Here is a 17,111-nt window from a genome sequence, read left to right on the forward strand (position 1 = left end):
GAAAAGGCAACAAAACAGCAACAGCAATCTATTGTCATGGGACTGAGCGAGTTATCAGGGAGAATAGCTTAGCTTGGTAGAGACAACTAAAGAACCAAATAGGAACCATTTTGTTCTAATTCAGTCGGTTCACCAATAAACATTACTTCAACTCCATAATGGCTCAAACCCATGCCAGTTTCCATACAGTACATATTACATTTACATTTTATGTAAATGTGTCAAAGTCACTTGACACCATCACTAAGTGGATGGAATAACCTTCAGCGACCCTTGTATAGGAGAGTACGGACCTAAAACTGTCAAAGACAGGTCATTGATAAGCAATTTGCGAGCACACACACATGGCCGAAGGAAAGTAAAGTTGGGTCAGAACAGGTATCTTCGATTAACCACTCCCAACTTTAAAAAATAAAAATCATGACATTAATATCCAACTCATTCAATATCTAGACAAAGCAACAAACACTTCAATCTCCACTAACTTCAAAAACAATCTTTGGTCAGTAGGCGGTCCTAAATGGTCAGTAGGCGGTCCTAAATGGTCAGTAGGCGGTCCTAAATGGTCAGTAGGAGGTCCTAAATGGTCAGTAGGCGGTCCTAAATGGTCAGTAGGAGGTCCTAAATGGTCAGTAGGAGGTCCTAAATGGTCAGTAGGAGGTCCTAAATGGTCAGTAGGAGGTCCTAAATGGTCAGTAGGCGGTCCTAAATGGTCAGTAGGAGGTCCTGTTGAAATCTCCATTTGGATTTCTTGCTTTTTTTGAATGGTTCAACTTCCATAATTGACAGTGTCCATAGGTGTAACAAGTAGGAGTGAACTACATTGTGCTGTTTTGCATGTGGCAGGTCACCAGCACAAGAAAGTGGCTTTCCTCATGCCAACCATAGCACTGAATACAACACACTCACTGTGCAGTCCCATAGGAAATCAATTCACATCAATTTTTAAAAAGTCAAGGCCTGGTAGAAAAAAGAAAAAAACTGCTTCATCGATAAGCCTTGTGTCGTGGAGGCGGCGGTGGCCTGTATGTTCCACCTATGGCTTAGTGTCTCTCTCCTTCCTTTACTCCAGCTTCTCCTCAGGGATGTTGTCCAGGTCTATGTCAGGTGAGACCACACAGCACAGACACAGCTTCTGGGTGTTCAGGGAGATCGTGTCTGCGTAGAGAAAATACAACCAGGAAGGTGTCAAAACCAAGCACAGCTTCCCCAGAGCAAAGAAGTGTTACAACTGTTATTGTCCCCAACTACAGCATAGTAGCTCTACATTTAGTTATCCTATTCTAATATTACGCTAATTCAAAAAGGTAACTATGATATGAACTCATTTCTTTCCACCACGTATATGCTGGTTTTAAACAAAGTTCACCTATTATTCCCCTTCAATATTAAATCTTTCCTCTTGAAGCATTTTAGCTCTAATCATTATAATTCTACCTGTAACATTTGTAAAGAAATAAATCCACTCAAACCATCTTTTGGTATTGTTTTCATTAGTCCACTGTTGATACAGTCCCACAATGTTTTACAGGTCAGCAGTCAAGTTTAAGAGATTGGACTTTAAAGAAGAAAAGTGTCACTTGATCATGTGACGCTAGAGGGGCTACAGGAGGGGTACAGAAGGATAGAGGTCTCACCGAGCATCCTGCCCAGGAAGGCAGGTCTGGAGGAGGGGGGCAGGTGGATACAGATATAGTAGACTGGCGCTCCAGACAGAGCCACGCCGATACCCACCAGAGAGTTGATGGTATCACTGTAGAGAGGTACTACCACCAGGAACACACTGCATAGACAGTACACTATGGGGAAGAAGAGGGAGAGCTGGAGAGAGAGGGAGAGAGAGAAAACATGCTCACAAAAGAGATGGAGGGGAAATCTATATTTAAAAAAACATGTTTAAGCAAGTCAGTTAAGAACAAATTCTTATTTTATAATGACGGTCTACCCCGGCCAAACCCTAACACGGACGACGCTGGGCCAATTGTGCGCCGCCCTATGGGACTCCCAATCACGGCCGGTGGTGACACAGTCTAGAATCGAACCAGAGTCTGTAGTGACGCCTCTAGACCTGAGATGCAGTGCCTTAGACCGCTGCGCCACTCGGGAGCCATCATGTTCCCACAAATTCACCAAAGCAGTTGATAAAAAGAACTGAAAAGGTCATTTCAAGGATTTGAGCCATATCCTGTACTAATAAATAACATAGTTAAAATATAATATAACTTCATTGTCCATCCAGAAGGGACATTTTGCTTTGGCATCACCTTACAAGAAGTATTAAAACCTTACCTTGATGGGCCGGTGCATGTCCGGAGCTTTGACCCGGAGGTAGATCTGGCTGGCGATGGAGAGACCGATGAACAGCCAGTAGTTAAAGCTGAAGTAGTTGATGAGCTGGAACACGTCCTTCACACACAGGTAGATCAGAGACATGCCACCCTGCAGGAGACACAGAACACACTTCAATCTGATCCTAGATCAGAGACATGCAGCCCTGCAGGACACAGAACACACTTCAATCTGATCCTAGATCAGAGACATGCCGCCCTGCAGGACACAGAACACACTTCAATCTGATCCTAGATCAGAGACATGCCGCCCTGCAGGACACAGAACACACTTCAATCTGATCCTAGATCAGAGACATGCAGCCCTGCAGGACACACATTGGCCATGGACTTTGCAGGGAGGACCCATGGTTGATTATGTGTAGTCACGGAGCCGCTGCTCCCGGGTGGAAAACACATTAGTAATGTCCATACACGTTCAGACTAGCAGGATAGAACCTGAACAGGAGATTTACACGAGAGAAGTATTCGAAAACTACTTGCAACATCACACTACCCATCCATCAATGTGTGACACTTCAGTCATCATTCACTTACGTTGAAGAGCAGGGCTGGGATGGGAGTGTAGCGCTTGACGTGGATCATGCAGAGGACGTTGGGTAAATGACCCTCCCTGGAGCCCACGAAGAACAGCCTGGAGGCAGCGATGATGGAGGAGTTGAGTCCTCCGTAACAGGAGATGGCCACTGACAGGGGGATCAGCCACCGAGCCCAGCCCAGCATCTCATCAGCAAACGTCTGAAGAGGAACACCAGAGCATAGGTTCTCATCTGAGATTTGTATACAACAACCAGAGTTGAATTTCCATTTCAATTCAGTCCATTCAGCAATTCATTGTCTTTCCATGGAGAAAATAGGAAAAGGGATTTTCAGTTTACTTCCTGAATTGCAATGGAATTGACCCCATCTCTGCTAGCTACTGTCAACGCTCCAGGAAAAGGTCCCTTACTCAGGACCTTCTGTAATTACATGAGCATCATTGTCCTGTGTACAAGCCAACCTCATCAACTAGATGACTTCCTTAACCTGGTTATCATGTCATCTAGCCTCACTAGGGACTTGTGTATCTGGTACAGATGGAGCCTCAGAGGAACCAGAGGACACAACAACAGCTGGTCAATTAGCTACACTGAACAGATGCTGTCAATAAGACCTACCTCGTGACCTGCATATGGTTTAACCATTGTGTGTGTGTGTGTGTGTCTATAGGTAGTCCTTTGTAGTGAGAAAACCTTTTCATTCTTGATCATGATTGACTTTACATGGCAGTTGCCAACTCACCACAGCCACAGCCTCACTGGCCAGCACGGTTTCAGCATTCATCACGGTGTAGTAGGCAACGTTAGTCAGGATGTAGATCACCGTGACGATGGGCATTGAGATCCCTATGGCCAACGGAAGGTTCCTGGAAGGAATCGATAAAGAAATGGCTAGAACCCTATATAAAAACAACAAGTACAAACTTTGTGGGGAGAGAAACCTTGAGAGGAACCAGACGGGCAGGGCCAGGCTTATGCTCCTTGTCTATATTCCACCACCAGTCAGACAAAGACAGTCGAGGAATGACGAGGTTTTGCAGGGATGGTGGAGCCAACAACTTGGGCCATTTTCCATTGTGTATTTTGAAGAACATCATGGGAGGAGGGGAGAGACTGCCTCACCTCTCCGGGTTCTTAATCTCCTCGGTGATGAAGTTGAGTGTGTCCCAGCCGGAATAGGAGTAGAGCGCAGCGTACAGAGCCAGGGCCATGTCCCCAGGGTTCACTTTAGAACCCTTAAACGAATCCTCAAAGTTCTGCGTCTGGCCTGAAGTATACAGAGGAGAGGGGGTAACGGTGAATTATAGTCATGAATTGGATATACAGTTGTTTAATGAGTTGTGTGTGTGTGTATATATATATATATATAAAATCCTGATTGGTTAAAAGCGCATTCCAGCCAGTGTCTATTCCACAAGTTACCACCCATCTATAACATTAAACAGCCCATTGACTCTGTTCCATCTGACTGTACAATCCACTGTCTCATCAGCCCAGGTAGAGAAGTTATAAACTTGATCTTCACTATAAAAATCCTCCAAACATTCTCTTTATTTTAGACTAACATTTAGTTTAACAGCAGAGATTTGTATAAACCTTACTGTCTGTCTGTCTCTCCAACATTGTTTCAATATTCAAATTCGATCGCCAACTGTCCCATAGTAATGAACGTGTAGGGGTCGGGACGAGAGAGAGAGAGAGGCAGGCACCATTTCTCAACCAGTCGAAATCATGAATCAGCTGGCATCATTTTTATGGATATATACAAAGAAATGTCAATTGAAAAAAGGTAAAACAAAATGAAGTGCAGCTGGTTTGCAGTCTTTCTAGCTTCAGTTTGAAGTTAAGAGTTAGCTGTGTTGTTGGCTAGCTCCTCTGAACAACATTGTCCTGACGAGAGAACATTTTCTATGCCAGGCGAAATCTCGCCTCATTAGCTCATTGTTATGTATCCAAATAAAATGTCACTAGAAAACAGCTTAAACAAATGCAGCTACTGTTATTCTGTCTGCACTGTTTGACGTGAATAAGTTAGCCATAGTTGGCTAGCTAGCAAGCGATAAGAATGTTGCCAGCCAGTATGGCAATGGAACGAACAACTGGTTCGCCTCCATAGATTCAGAACAAAAAGACGACTGGGTCACGTTTCTGGCAACCGAACCAATAGAACGAATGACCAGCCGGCTTAGTTAGCAACCCTAGATTTGTGTCGAGACTATATCTTATGGAAGGATGAAATGGTATGAATACATTTCTCAAAACAAATTTTTTTATGAAAATATGTCATTAATTATTTGAATATAGTGGTAAACTGTTGTATAAAAGCGGTAATGCCCTTAAAGCCGGTGTTTAGAGGATATCGGCACGGTTCGCCGGCACTGGACTTCATCTTGGGCCTAACAACACCCGTGACAATTAGGGATGCACGATATATAGGTGAACTTATCTGAATCTGACGATATTAGCTAAAAATGCCAACATCGGCCCGATGTCTAGTTTAACGCCGATGTGCAAAACCCATGTCAAAGCTGACGTGCATACCTATATAACGTAGGTACATGTAATGACGCCATGAAAGATTTTGCGCTACAAGTGCAACACAGCATTCCTAACCTAGCCCACAATGTCTGCTGTGTGGGTGGAGCAGTCAACAAGTCATTTGAAAGAGTAAGAATATTTTAGAGAGACAACTCAAAAGGCGAAATCCATTAAATGCCAAGATAATGGAATTATCTTGATGGATTCGAACCAGGGACTGTAGTGACGCCTCTTGCACTGAGATGCAGTGCCTTAGACCGCTGTGTCCGTGTGTGTGTTAAATAGTTAACTGTACTAGAATGCTTAAAAATGCTGCAATTTAAAAAAATATATATATATTATTTTATTTTATTAAATCGGTAGGGTTGCAAAATTCTGGGAACTTTCAATAAATTCCCTGGTTTTCCCGAAGTCCTGGTTGGAGATTTCCCAGAATAAGCAGAGAAACCAGGATTTCTGGAAAACCAGGGAATCTATTGAAAGTTTGCAACCCCGGTATCGTTTTGTTTTTTGTCAAGGAAAATATCAGATATCGTATTGGCCAAAATCACTAGCGACAATATATCCTCCAAACACCGGCTTCTCGGGCATTATCACTGAAATTGGGCTATATAGCCTAGCTATTTTCCAGTGGTACTATTCTCTTTACTGTGCCAGATGACCGGTTAGCAATATGGCACACCCATTTGACCGATTAGCAAGTAAAGCTCCATCTTGACAATGCATCAGGACATTATCATGGTTACACTGGTGCATCCCCAGGGAACATACCTTGTCCCAGCTTGACCATCCCAGCGATGATGATGACGATGAGAGCCAGGACCTTAGCTACTGTAGAGACCACCTGGAGGATGGCCCCCCACTTCACCTTCATACAGTTCACACACGTCAGGAGACCTAGGAGGAGGAGAGATCAGTGTGTGTTTGACAGCAGAGTCCTCAGGTATAGAGAAGACCTGAACTGAAATTGACCTTGGTAATCCTGGTTAAAAATCAGTTAGCCATGAGTACAACAACTTGCTGACTCACCAAGCTAGTGGAACTAGAAATGGATAGAGATTCAGACCTGATAAAGCCAGCCTAGTTAGTAGAACTACAAATGGATAGAGAATCAGACCTGATAAAGCCAGCCTAGCTAGTGGAACTACAAATGGATAGAGATTCAGACCTGATAAAGCCAGCCTAGTTAGTAGAACTACAAATGCTACCAATAAAGCAGAGTACAAGTCTGATAAGGCTAATGGCTTAGGAATGATTCCAGATAGTGTCTGATAAACCCATCTCTATCCACCACTACAGAGAGTTGATAACATTACAGTCCAGGAGGACAGGCCTCTCTCCATGTAAAGTAATCCGCATCAAATAACAGCAGGACAGTGTGCACCTGCAGGCAGAGAGAGTGATTTGACTCAATTTCCTCCCCACTGGTATGTACCCTGGTCCCAGTGGAGAGGTGTATGGATTTGCATGGTCATGAAAGGAAAATAAACCCGAAGCCTCTTACTGTATTTTCAAGTTTTGAATAGCTATCCTTATTCTGTTGGTCTAGGGTTTCTCAAACGTCATTGTCTCCCGCTAAATCAGGGACTGATTTAGACCTGGGTCACCAGGTGTGGGTAATTATCATCAGGTAGACCAGAAAACCAGCAGGCTCCGAACCTCGTAGGGTCAGAGTTGAATACCCCTGTTCTATACTGTGGTATGTTAATAGCTGCATGCACACACGAGGCAGGAATGTGGCCACACCACATCCAAGGTTAATGGAAGGATAGTGTATGTGAAGAGAGGCTGCTCTTACGACACATATTGTACTCATGTTAAGACGGCTTACAGCACAGGAGGTTGGTGGTACCTTCATTGGGCAGGACGGTCTGGTGCTAATAGATGAAATGGTATGAAACACGTCATGGTTTCCAGCCGTTTTGATACCATTCCATTTGCGCCGTCCTCCCCTCAGCAGCCTCCTGTGGCCTACAGTGTACTATGATCGAGAGATTACCGGTTGTGTGTGAATAGTTACATCGGTAATTAATCAAGAGTTTGAACAAGGACCGAATGTCGCTGGTCAGCGCTTTTATGCTTCAGGGAGAATTTCTACAATGGTTTCACACGACAACCAAATGCTTCCATGGCAAGACAATCCTGCTGTTGTTATGGCCTGTGGCATTTATGTACAATATCCTTTGACATATAGGGTACTGTTATACTCAGGTCTTCTCTGAAACCTGTCACCAATGCCTAGCATATACCATTACAATATACACTCAAAGTCCCCAAAACTAATTCTAACCTTTAGTATAGCAACTATATTTCCCTAAAACACAAAGGATAAATACAGAAAAGTAGGTTTGCAGTTCACTATAATAGGAGGTTGCCTAAGCATAGACCTCAGCCTCTTACACTTACCAGAGAATCACTTCTCTTTTACTCACACATCATTGATGAAGGAAGGACCGCGTTTGAATGTGAATGTCTCCCCAGTGCCCATAGAGAGAAAGAGCACTGACAATATGGCCGAATTCCTGAGGGGATTCAACTAAACGCCACGTCAGGCTGCTTTGGTTTGTTCTGTTCCATCTGCCTGACTCAACAGAATACCTTCTCTGAGCTTTCTCCATGTTTGTCAGACAAACTCATATCGGACCTTGAGCGGCTCCAACTGAACACAAACACACGCACATTTATATCCCCCCTGGCAACCACAGAGATGACACAGGATATGAAAGCAACAACTAAGTAAACACACAGGTGCACCTGCAAGGCATGTAAACATTAGGACAGACATCAAAATAAATGCAGTAGTGATATCAAACTTCTGGGTTGAGTTCAGTAGCACCAAGTAGAAAAACATTTTGCAACAGAGAACGTAAATCTGTGTTCTTATTGGACAAGTTCAGGTAGTATCTCCGTATTTCAAAACAGGCAGAGGGAGGAAAAGTAGTGAGCTCAGCTCATCTTACCGATGATGGCTGCTGCTATGAGTCTCACAGCATCGTAGGGGGCTGTGCAGGTGGGGTAGAAGGGCTGCACCAGGTAGTTAGAGAAGGTGAGGGCTATGACAGCCTGGCAGGCTGGCTCCACGATCATCAGGGACGTCCACAGCCTGAATTAAAAACAACTAATTAAAATTGAGAATAAAAATAAGGATTTGTATAGAACTTAGTTGCTCAAATCACTTTCCATGTAATAGATTATCTCAATGAGAGAAACCTATATAAAAATATACAAATGGAATGAGGGGGGACCTGACCTAATAAAAGCCAGAAAGCCTCCAAAGGACTCCAGGATATATGCGTAACTGGCCCCAGACTTGTGGATGGTGGTTCCCAGCTCGGCGTAGCACAGAGCCCCGAACACGGAGAAGACCCCGCCGATGGCCCACACCACCAGTGACAGGCCGAAGGATCCTGTGTAGAGGAGAACCCCTTTGGGAGACACGAAGATGCCCGAGCCGATCATGTTGCCCACGATGAGGCAGACCCCGTGGAGCAGGGAGATCTCCTGCTTCAAACGCATGGAGCCAGTCGACAAGGTGTCGGCGTCTTTCTTAATCTCCATGGTGATGGTTCGGGTGGGGTGGAGGCAGGGCTGGAGACAGGGACAAGGACAGAGGGAGCAGCACGTCACCAAGCAAGGCCACGATGTTTTACGCTCTCAACGGATGGTCATCATGTGTCCAGCTGATTTTAAAGACAACAAGGCTGTAGGGAAATTAAGACAGTACAATGTTAGCGCAGGAGGCAAGACAATATAACATGCGATGCGAAACTGTTAGGCTTCAGGCAACAACTGATTGTATTAGATAGACACTGGAATACCTAGCTAAACCTACACATGTAGGTGATAACTATTCATTTAACTCGGCAAGTCAGTTAACAACAAATTCTTATTTACAATGACGGCCTACAAAAAGGCCTCCTGCGGGGACGGGGATTCAAAATATAGGACAAAAACATACATCACGACAAGAGAGACAACACTACATGAAGAGAGACCAACATGGTAACAGCACAAAACATGGTACAAACATTATTGGGCACAGACAACAGCACAAAGGCAGGTAGAGGTAGAGACAACAATACATCACGCAAAGCAGACAACTGTCAGTAAGAGTGTTTGTTGCAGCTCGCTCCGGTCGCTAGCTGCAGCGAAATGAAAAGAGGAGAGGCCCAGGGATGTGTGTGCTTAGGGGACCTTTAACAGAATGTGACTGGCAGAACGAGTGTTGTATGTGGAGGATGAGGCCTGCAGTAGATCTCGCAGATCACTAGGGTTGCACATTTTTGGGGAATATTCAGAGGTAAAAACTTTGTGGGAATTAACAGAAATATGCAAATTAATACAATTTAAAATGTAGATGTTTTTTGCATTGGATTTAACCTCAGCAACAAAAAAAAACATCCCTTTTTCAGGACCCTGACTCTGAAAAACACCAAAAGAAAGATGCCCAAGGTTCCTGCTCATCTGCCTGAACGTGCCTTAGGCATGCTGCAAGGAGGCATGAGGACTGCAGATGTGGCCAGGGGAATAAATTGCAATGTCCGTACTCTGAGACGCCTAATACAGCGCTACAGGGAGACAGGACAGACAGCTGATTGTCCTAGCAGTGGCAGTCCACCTGTAACACCTGCACAGGATCGATAAATCCGAACATCACACCTGCGGGACAGGATGGCAAGAACTGCCCGAGTTACACCAGGAACGCACAATCCCTCCATCAGTGCTCAGACTCTCAGCCTATTGCGGACAGAGGCTGGACTAATGGCTTGTAGGCCTGTTGTAAGGCAGGTCCTCACCAGACATCACCGGCAACAACGTCACCTATGGGAAGAAACCCAACGTCGCAGGACCAGACAGGACTGACAAAAAGTGCTCTTCACTGACTCGTCATAGTTGTCTCACCGGGGGTGATGGTTGGATTCGCGTTTATCGTCGAAGGAATGAGCGTTACACCGACGTCTGTACTCTGGAGCGGGATCGATTTGGAGGTGGAGGGTCTGTCATGGTCTGGGGAGGTGTGTCACAGCATCATCGGACTGAACTTGTCGTCATTGCAGGCAATCTCAACGCTGTGCGTTACAGGGAAGACATCCTCCTCCCTCATGTGGTACCCTTCCTGCAGGCTCAGCCTGACATGACCCTCCAGCATGACAATGCCACCAGCCATACTGCTCGTTCTGTGCGTGATTTCCTGCAAGACAGGAATGTCAGTGTTCTGCCATGGCCAGCGAAGAGCCCGGATCTCAATCCCATTGAGCACGTCTGGGACCTGTTGGATCGGAGGGTGAGGGCTAGGGCCATTCCCCCCAGAAATGTCCGGGAACTGGCAGGTGCCTTGGTGGAAGAGTGGGGTAACATCTCACAGCAAGAACTGGCAAATCTGGTGCAGTCCATGAGGAGGAAAAGCACCTGCAGTACTTAATGCAGCTGGTGGCCACACCAGATACTGACTGTTACTTTTGATTTTGACCCCCCTTTGTTTAGGGACACATTATTCCATTTCTGTTAGTCATATCCGTCTGTGGAACTTGTTCAGTTTATGTCTCAGGTTGTTGAATCTTATGTTCATACAAATATTTACACGTTAAGTTTGCTGAAAATAAACACAGTTGACAGTGAGAGGACGTTTCTTTTTTGGCTGAGTTTATTTACCATATGGAGACAGAAACAGAAACCTTTTACCTTATCATAAGTAGACATAATTGCAAATGATTAAATCCTTCCATAGAAATTTTAAACTATTTAGTTACAAATTGAACTTTAATTAAATGAGTTGACTCTTCACATGGGGTGATGTCACTGAACAACAAAAGGGAATATTGAATCCATTGCACCTCCCAAAAACGTTTTCAACATCTGTAAAATGATAGTCTAGAAACTAAAGCTTTAGTTGTCTTCCTCCTCTTCTCCCTGGACCTCCTCAATGTCCACCTCTTGAACATCAGACTATGAAGCCTCATCTTCCCTGTCACTTTCCAACCTTGTTGAGGATGGCTTGTTGTCAGGCTCAAAGACTCAAATTTGCCCAGATGGCCACCAATTTTTCAACCCTTGTATTGGTCAGCCAGCCTGTTGCGTGCTTCCGTGTGCGTGTTCCCAAACAAGGACCAGTTGCGCTCTGAGGCGGCTGATTTTGTTGGCCTTGGAGGATGATGGAGGCAACAGGGGAAAGAGCCTCAGATCAACAGTCCCTTCCACCAGGTGGTTGATGAGATATGTTGGCACAACTGCCATATTGCATCTCCATCCCAAAGCCCTTGCTTGGAAGTGTACTTCACCAGACTGCCAAGAACCTTGCCCGCTTCCATGCTAAGGTGACGAGACACGGTAGGGATAGGCCTTGTTGATCTCTGCACCAGACAGGATGCTCTTGCCAGCATACTTGGGGTCCAACATGTACGCTGAGGCGTGTATGGGCTTCAGGCTTCCCGCCTTTTGATATATTTCAGAACTGCAGTTTCCTCTGCTTGGAGCAACAGTGAAGTGCTGCCCACTTCACTGTTGCTCCAAGCAGAAGAATCTGCAGTTCTGAAATATAAAATCGGCACTGATTTCTTCTCTTACATCTGCAAGCGGAGTCTGAACATCAGACAGGATGGCATTGTCTCCCTCAATCCGTGCAATGGCTACTGAAACCTGTAGCAGGAGTTTCAGGCTGCTTACCACTCTCCCCCAAAATCATCCAGGAGGATCCTCTTGATGGGGCTGTCCATATTGGCAGACTGAGATATGGCCATTTCTTGGAGAGACTCCTTCCCCTCCAGAAGACTGTCAAACATGACGACAACACCACCCCAACGGGTTTTACTGGGCAGCTTCAATGTGGTGCTCTTATTCTTCTTACTTTGCTTGGTGAGGTAGATTGCTGCGATAACTTGATGACTCTTCACATACCTAACAGTTTCCTTGGCTCTCTTATTGAGTGTATCCATTGTTTTCAGTGCCATGATGTCCTCGAAGAGCAGATTCAATGCAGATAATGCCACTTTAGACCAAGCAGCCTTCATGTTCTCAGCATTGTCTGTCACCAGTGCAAATACCATCTGTGGTCCAAGGTCATGGAGATGTAGTTAATTATTCCTTGCCCAAACATTTGACCACTCAGAGATGACTGCAATAGTTTGCTTTCTCTATGATTTGCTTGACCTTCACTTGAACTCTATATCCAGAAAATTAATAGATAAAGCAGGTCTGTTTGGAGGCGTGCATGTTGGGCAAAGAACATTCAGAAATCTCTTCCAATACACATTGCCTGTGAGCAGCAGAGGTGAACCAGTTGCATACACAGCTTGAGCAAGACATTCATCAGCATTTCTCCGACTACGTTCCTCCATTGAGTCAAAAAAACTTCAGATTCCAGGAGGACCATGAGCTGTTGCTAATGATAAGGTGTCTGGTTCATCATTTTCACCTCGAATAGAAGTAGAAGGACTTTTGGTCAGAGGTTGCTTGTGCACTTGGCCAGATGATTCTGCATCTTTGTTGCATTCTTCACATATGATTTGGCACAGTATTTGCAAACGTACACAACTTTTCCTTCTACATTAGCTGCAGTGAAATGTCTCCACACATCAGTGCCTGTTGCATTTTCCTCTAAAGATAAGAAAAAAATATATACCCAAATACAATTCCATGTACAGATACAGTTGTAGTCAGAAGTTTACAAACACTTGGGTTGGAGTCATTAAAACTATTTTTTCAAGTTCACAAACTATAGTTATGACAAGTCGGTTAGTACATCTACTCTGTGCATGACAAGTAATTGTTCCAACAAGTTGTTTGTTTACAGACAGATTATTTCACAATTCCAGTGGGTCAGAAGTTTACATACACTAGGTTGACTGTGCCTTTAAACAGCTTGGAAAATTCCAGAAAATTATGTCATGGCTTTAGAAGCTTCTGATAGGCTAATTGACATCATTTGAGTCAATTGGAGGTGTACCTGTCGATGTATTGCAAGGCCTGCCTTCAAACTCAGTGCCTCTTTGCTTGACAATATGGGAAAATCTAAAGAAATCAGCTAAGACCTCAGAAAAAAAAAGGTGGACCTCCACAAGTCTGGTTCATCCTTGGGAGCAATTTCCAAAACACCTGAAGGTACCACGTTCATCTGTACAAACAATAGTATGCAAGTATAAACACCATGGGACAACGCAGCCGTCATACCGCTCAGAAAGGAGACGCGTTCTGTCTCCTAGAGATTAATGTGTTTGGGGGCGAAAAATGCAAGTCAATCCCAGAACAGCAGCAAAGGACCTTGTGAAGATCCTGGAGGAAACAGGTACAAAAGTATCTATATCCACAGTAAAACTAGTCCTATATCAACATAACCTGGAAGGCCGCTCAGCAAGGAAGAAGCCACTGCTCCAAAACCGCCATAAAAAAAGCCAGACTGCACATGGGGACAAAGATTGTACTTTTTGGAGAAATGTCCTCTAGTCTGATGAAACAAAAATAGAACTGTTTGGCCATATGGACCATCTTTATGTTTGGAGGAAAAAGGGGGAGGCTTGCAAGCCGAAGAACACCATCCCAACTGTGAAGCACGGGGGTGGCAGCATCATGTTGTGGGGGTGCTTTGCTGCAGGAGGGACTGGTGCACTTCACAAATAGATGGCATCATGAGGGAGGGAAATTATGTGGATATATTGAAGCAACATCTCAAGACATCAGTCAGGAAGTTAAAGCTTGGTCGCAAATGGGTCTTCCAAATGGACAATGACCCCAAGCATACTTCCAAAGTTGTGGCAAAATGGCTTAAGGACAACAAAGTCAAGGTATTGGAGTGGCCATCACAAAGCCCTGACCTCAATCCTATAGAAAATATGTGGGCAGAACTGAAAAAGCATCAGTTGCGAGTAAGGAGGCCTACAAACCTGACTCCGTTACACCAGCTCTGCCAGGAGGAATGGGACAAAACTCACCCTTATTCTGGGAAGCTTGTGGAAGGCTACCCGAAAGTTTGACCCAAGTTAAACAATTTAAAAGCAATGCTACCCAATACTAATTGAGTGTATGCAAACGTCTGACCCACTGGAAATGTGATGAAAGAAATTAAAGCTGAAATAAATCATTCTCTCTACTATTATTCTGACATTTCACATTCTTAAAATAAAGTGGTGATCCCAACTGACCTAAGACAGGGAGTTTTTACTAGGATTAAATGTCAGGAATTGTAAAAAACTGAGTTTAAATATATTTGGCTAAGGTGTATGTAAACTTCCGACTTCAACTGTAAATAGTTAAGCAGTTAGATTAAACATCTCCTTTGTAAGAAATGTTTTAAAATGAAACATGTATGGAAACAGGTGAATTAACACTCAGCAGGCTCAAGCAAGCTAAAACCCTCATGGTAGCAAAAACAAACTAGCATAACTTGTTAACAAGTTAAATGATTTAAACCCACTGCGGTAGGCTACTATTTACTAGTTAATAAAAAAAATAATGTCATTAAATATATTCACCCCACCCAGTAACTTACTAGAAAGCATGTAGTACTTGGGTCAGACAGTGTAGTAGTGTGGGCTCAATAGCATCTCATTAGTGTGCAAGATCTTGAGAATCAGCTGTACATGTGATGGAAGAGTGCACTGTGCATGTAAAAGGTTGCAATTCCATTGAATTGGGGATAGTTTAACCAAAATATGCCACAAGGCCTAGAATTGGCCTATGTGTATCCCACAAAAAAGTTACCTTTTTTGATTAATTTAAGCAACATTTCCGGGCTTAACTTCCCATGGAAAATGTCCGACCCTTTGCAACTCTACAGGTATCATGTATGAAGTCTACAGTCTGTCTGCGCCACAAGCAGCAGCAGCGGAGGAGGAGTTCAATCATTATGCATTCTGGGTATTTGTATGTATTATGGATCCCCATTAGCCAAGGTAGCAGCTACTTTTCCTGGGGTCCTGCAAAATTAAGGCAGTTATACAATTTAAGATATTACAATAAGTTCACAACAGATTTCACAACACATTAAGTGTGTGACCTCAGGACTCTACTACAACAAAATCCATGTGTACATGTGTGTATAGTGCGTATTATATCGTGTGTTTGTATGCATCTATCTGTGACTGTTTGTGTTGCGTCACAGTCCCTGCTGTACAGTGCATTTTTAATCGAATTTTACTGCTTGCATGAGCTACTTGATGTGGAATAGAGTTCCATGTAGTCATGACTACGTATTACTGTGCTCCTCCCATAGTCTGTTCTGGACTTGGGGACTGTGAAGAGATCTCTGGTGGCATGTCTTGTGGGGCATGCATGCGTGTCTGAGCGATGTGCCAATAGTTCAAAAACAGACTAACTCTGTGCATTCAACATGTCAATACCTCTCACAAATACAACTAGTGATGAAGTCAATCTCTCCTCCACTTTGAGCCTGGAGAGATTGACATGCATATTATTAGTGTGCTGCCCTTTTCTGAGGCAACTGCAATTTTCCTAAGTCCCTCTTTGTGGCACCTGACCACATGACTGAACAGTAGTCCAGGTGTGACAACTAGGGCCTGTAGGACCTGCCTTGTTGATAGTACAGGTTGACCGATTAATCGGAATGGCCGATTAATTAGGGCCGATTTCAAGTTTTCATAACAATCGGAAATCGGCTTTATTTAACTAGGCAAGTCAGTTAAGAACACATTCTTATTTTCAATGACGGCCTAGGAACGGTGGGTTAACTGCCTCGTTCAGGGGCAGAACGACAGATTTTTACCTTGTCAGCTCGGGGGATTCAATCTTGCAACCTTACAGTTAACTAGTCCAACGCTCGAACCACCTGATTACATTGCACTCCACGAGGAGCCTGCCTGTTACGAGAATGCAGTAGAAGCCAAGGTAAGTTGCTAGCTAGCATTAATCTTATAAAAAACAATCATCACTAGTTAACTACACATGGTTGATGATATTACTAGTTTATCTAGCTTGTCCTGCGTTGCATATAATCGATGCGGTGCGTATCGTTACTCCAATGTGTACCTAACCATAAACATCAATGCCTTTCTTAAAATAAATACACTGAAGTATATATTTTTAAAACTGCATATTTAGCTAAAAGAAATCCAGGTTAGCAGGCAATATTAACCAGGTGAATTTGTGTCACTTCTCTTGCGTTCATTGCACGCCGAGTCAGTGTATATGCAACAGTTTGGGCCGCCTAATTTGCCAGAATTGTACGTAATTATGACATAACATTGAGGGTTGTGCAATGTAACAGGAATATTTAGACTGATGGATGCCACCTGTTAGATAAAATACGGAACGGTTCTGTATTTCACTGAAAGAATAAACGTCTTGTTTTCGAGATGATAGTTTCCGGATTCGACTATATTGACCTAAGGCTCGTATTTCTGTGTGTTATTATGTTATAACTAAGTCTATGACTTGATAGATCAGTCTGACTGAGCGGTGGTAGGCAGCAGCAGGCTCGTAAGCATTCATTCAAACAGCACTTTCCTGCATTTTGCCAGAAGCTCTTCGCTGTGCTTCAAGCCTATCAACTCCCGAGATTAGGCTGGTGTAACCGATGTGAAATGGCTAGCTAGTTAGCGGGGTGCGCGCTAATAGCGTTTCAAACGTCACTCGCTCTGAGACTTGGAGTAGTTATTCCCCTTGCTCTGCATGGGTAACGCTGCTTCGAGGGTGGCTGTTGTCGTTGTGTTCCTGGTTCGAGCCCAGGTAGGAGCGA

General features: G+C 44.0%; 1 protein-coding gene across 1 annotated transcript in view; it reads right to left on the reverse strand.

Annotated features, from left to right (window-relative positions):
- LOC120027166 (Y+L amino acid transporter 2-like) overlaps positions 1–17,111 on the reverse strand; it is a 25,603-nt gene continuing 8,492 nt past the window's right edge. Inside the window, exons 3-11 of the mRNA XM_038972037.1 lie at positions 8,676–9,126; positions 8,386–8,528; positions 6,197–6,322; positions 4,010–4,154; positions 3,630–3,753; positions 2,886–3,086; positions 2,290–2,439; positions 1,638–1,821; positions 1–1,158 (exon numbers count right to left, since the gene is read on the reverse strand). Coding sequence (XP_038827965.1) covers positions 1,064–1,158; positions 1,638–1,821; positions 2,290–2,439; positions 2,886–3,086; positions 3,630–3,753; positions 4,010–4,154; positions 6,197–6,322; positions 8,386–8,528; positions 8,676–8,983 — 1,476 coding nt within the window. The 5' untranslated portion in view covers positions 8,984–9,126 and the 3' untranslated portion in view covers positions 1–1,063. The remainder of the gene's footprint in view (positions 1,159–1,637; positions 1,822–2,289; positions 2,440–2,885; positions 3,087–3,629; positions 3,754–4,009; positions 4,155–6,196; positions 6,323–8,385; positions 8,529–8,675; positions 9,127–17,111) is intronic.

The sequence above is a fragment of the Salvelinus namaycush genome, chromosome 32, assembly GCF_016432855.1.
Source record: "Salvelinus namaycush isolate Seneca chromosome 32, SaNama_1.0, whole genome shotgun sequence".
Classification (NCBI taxonomy): domain Eukaryota; kingdom Metazoa; phylum Chordata; class Actinopteri; order Salmoniformes; family Salmonidae; genus Salvelinus; species Salvelinus namaycush.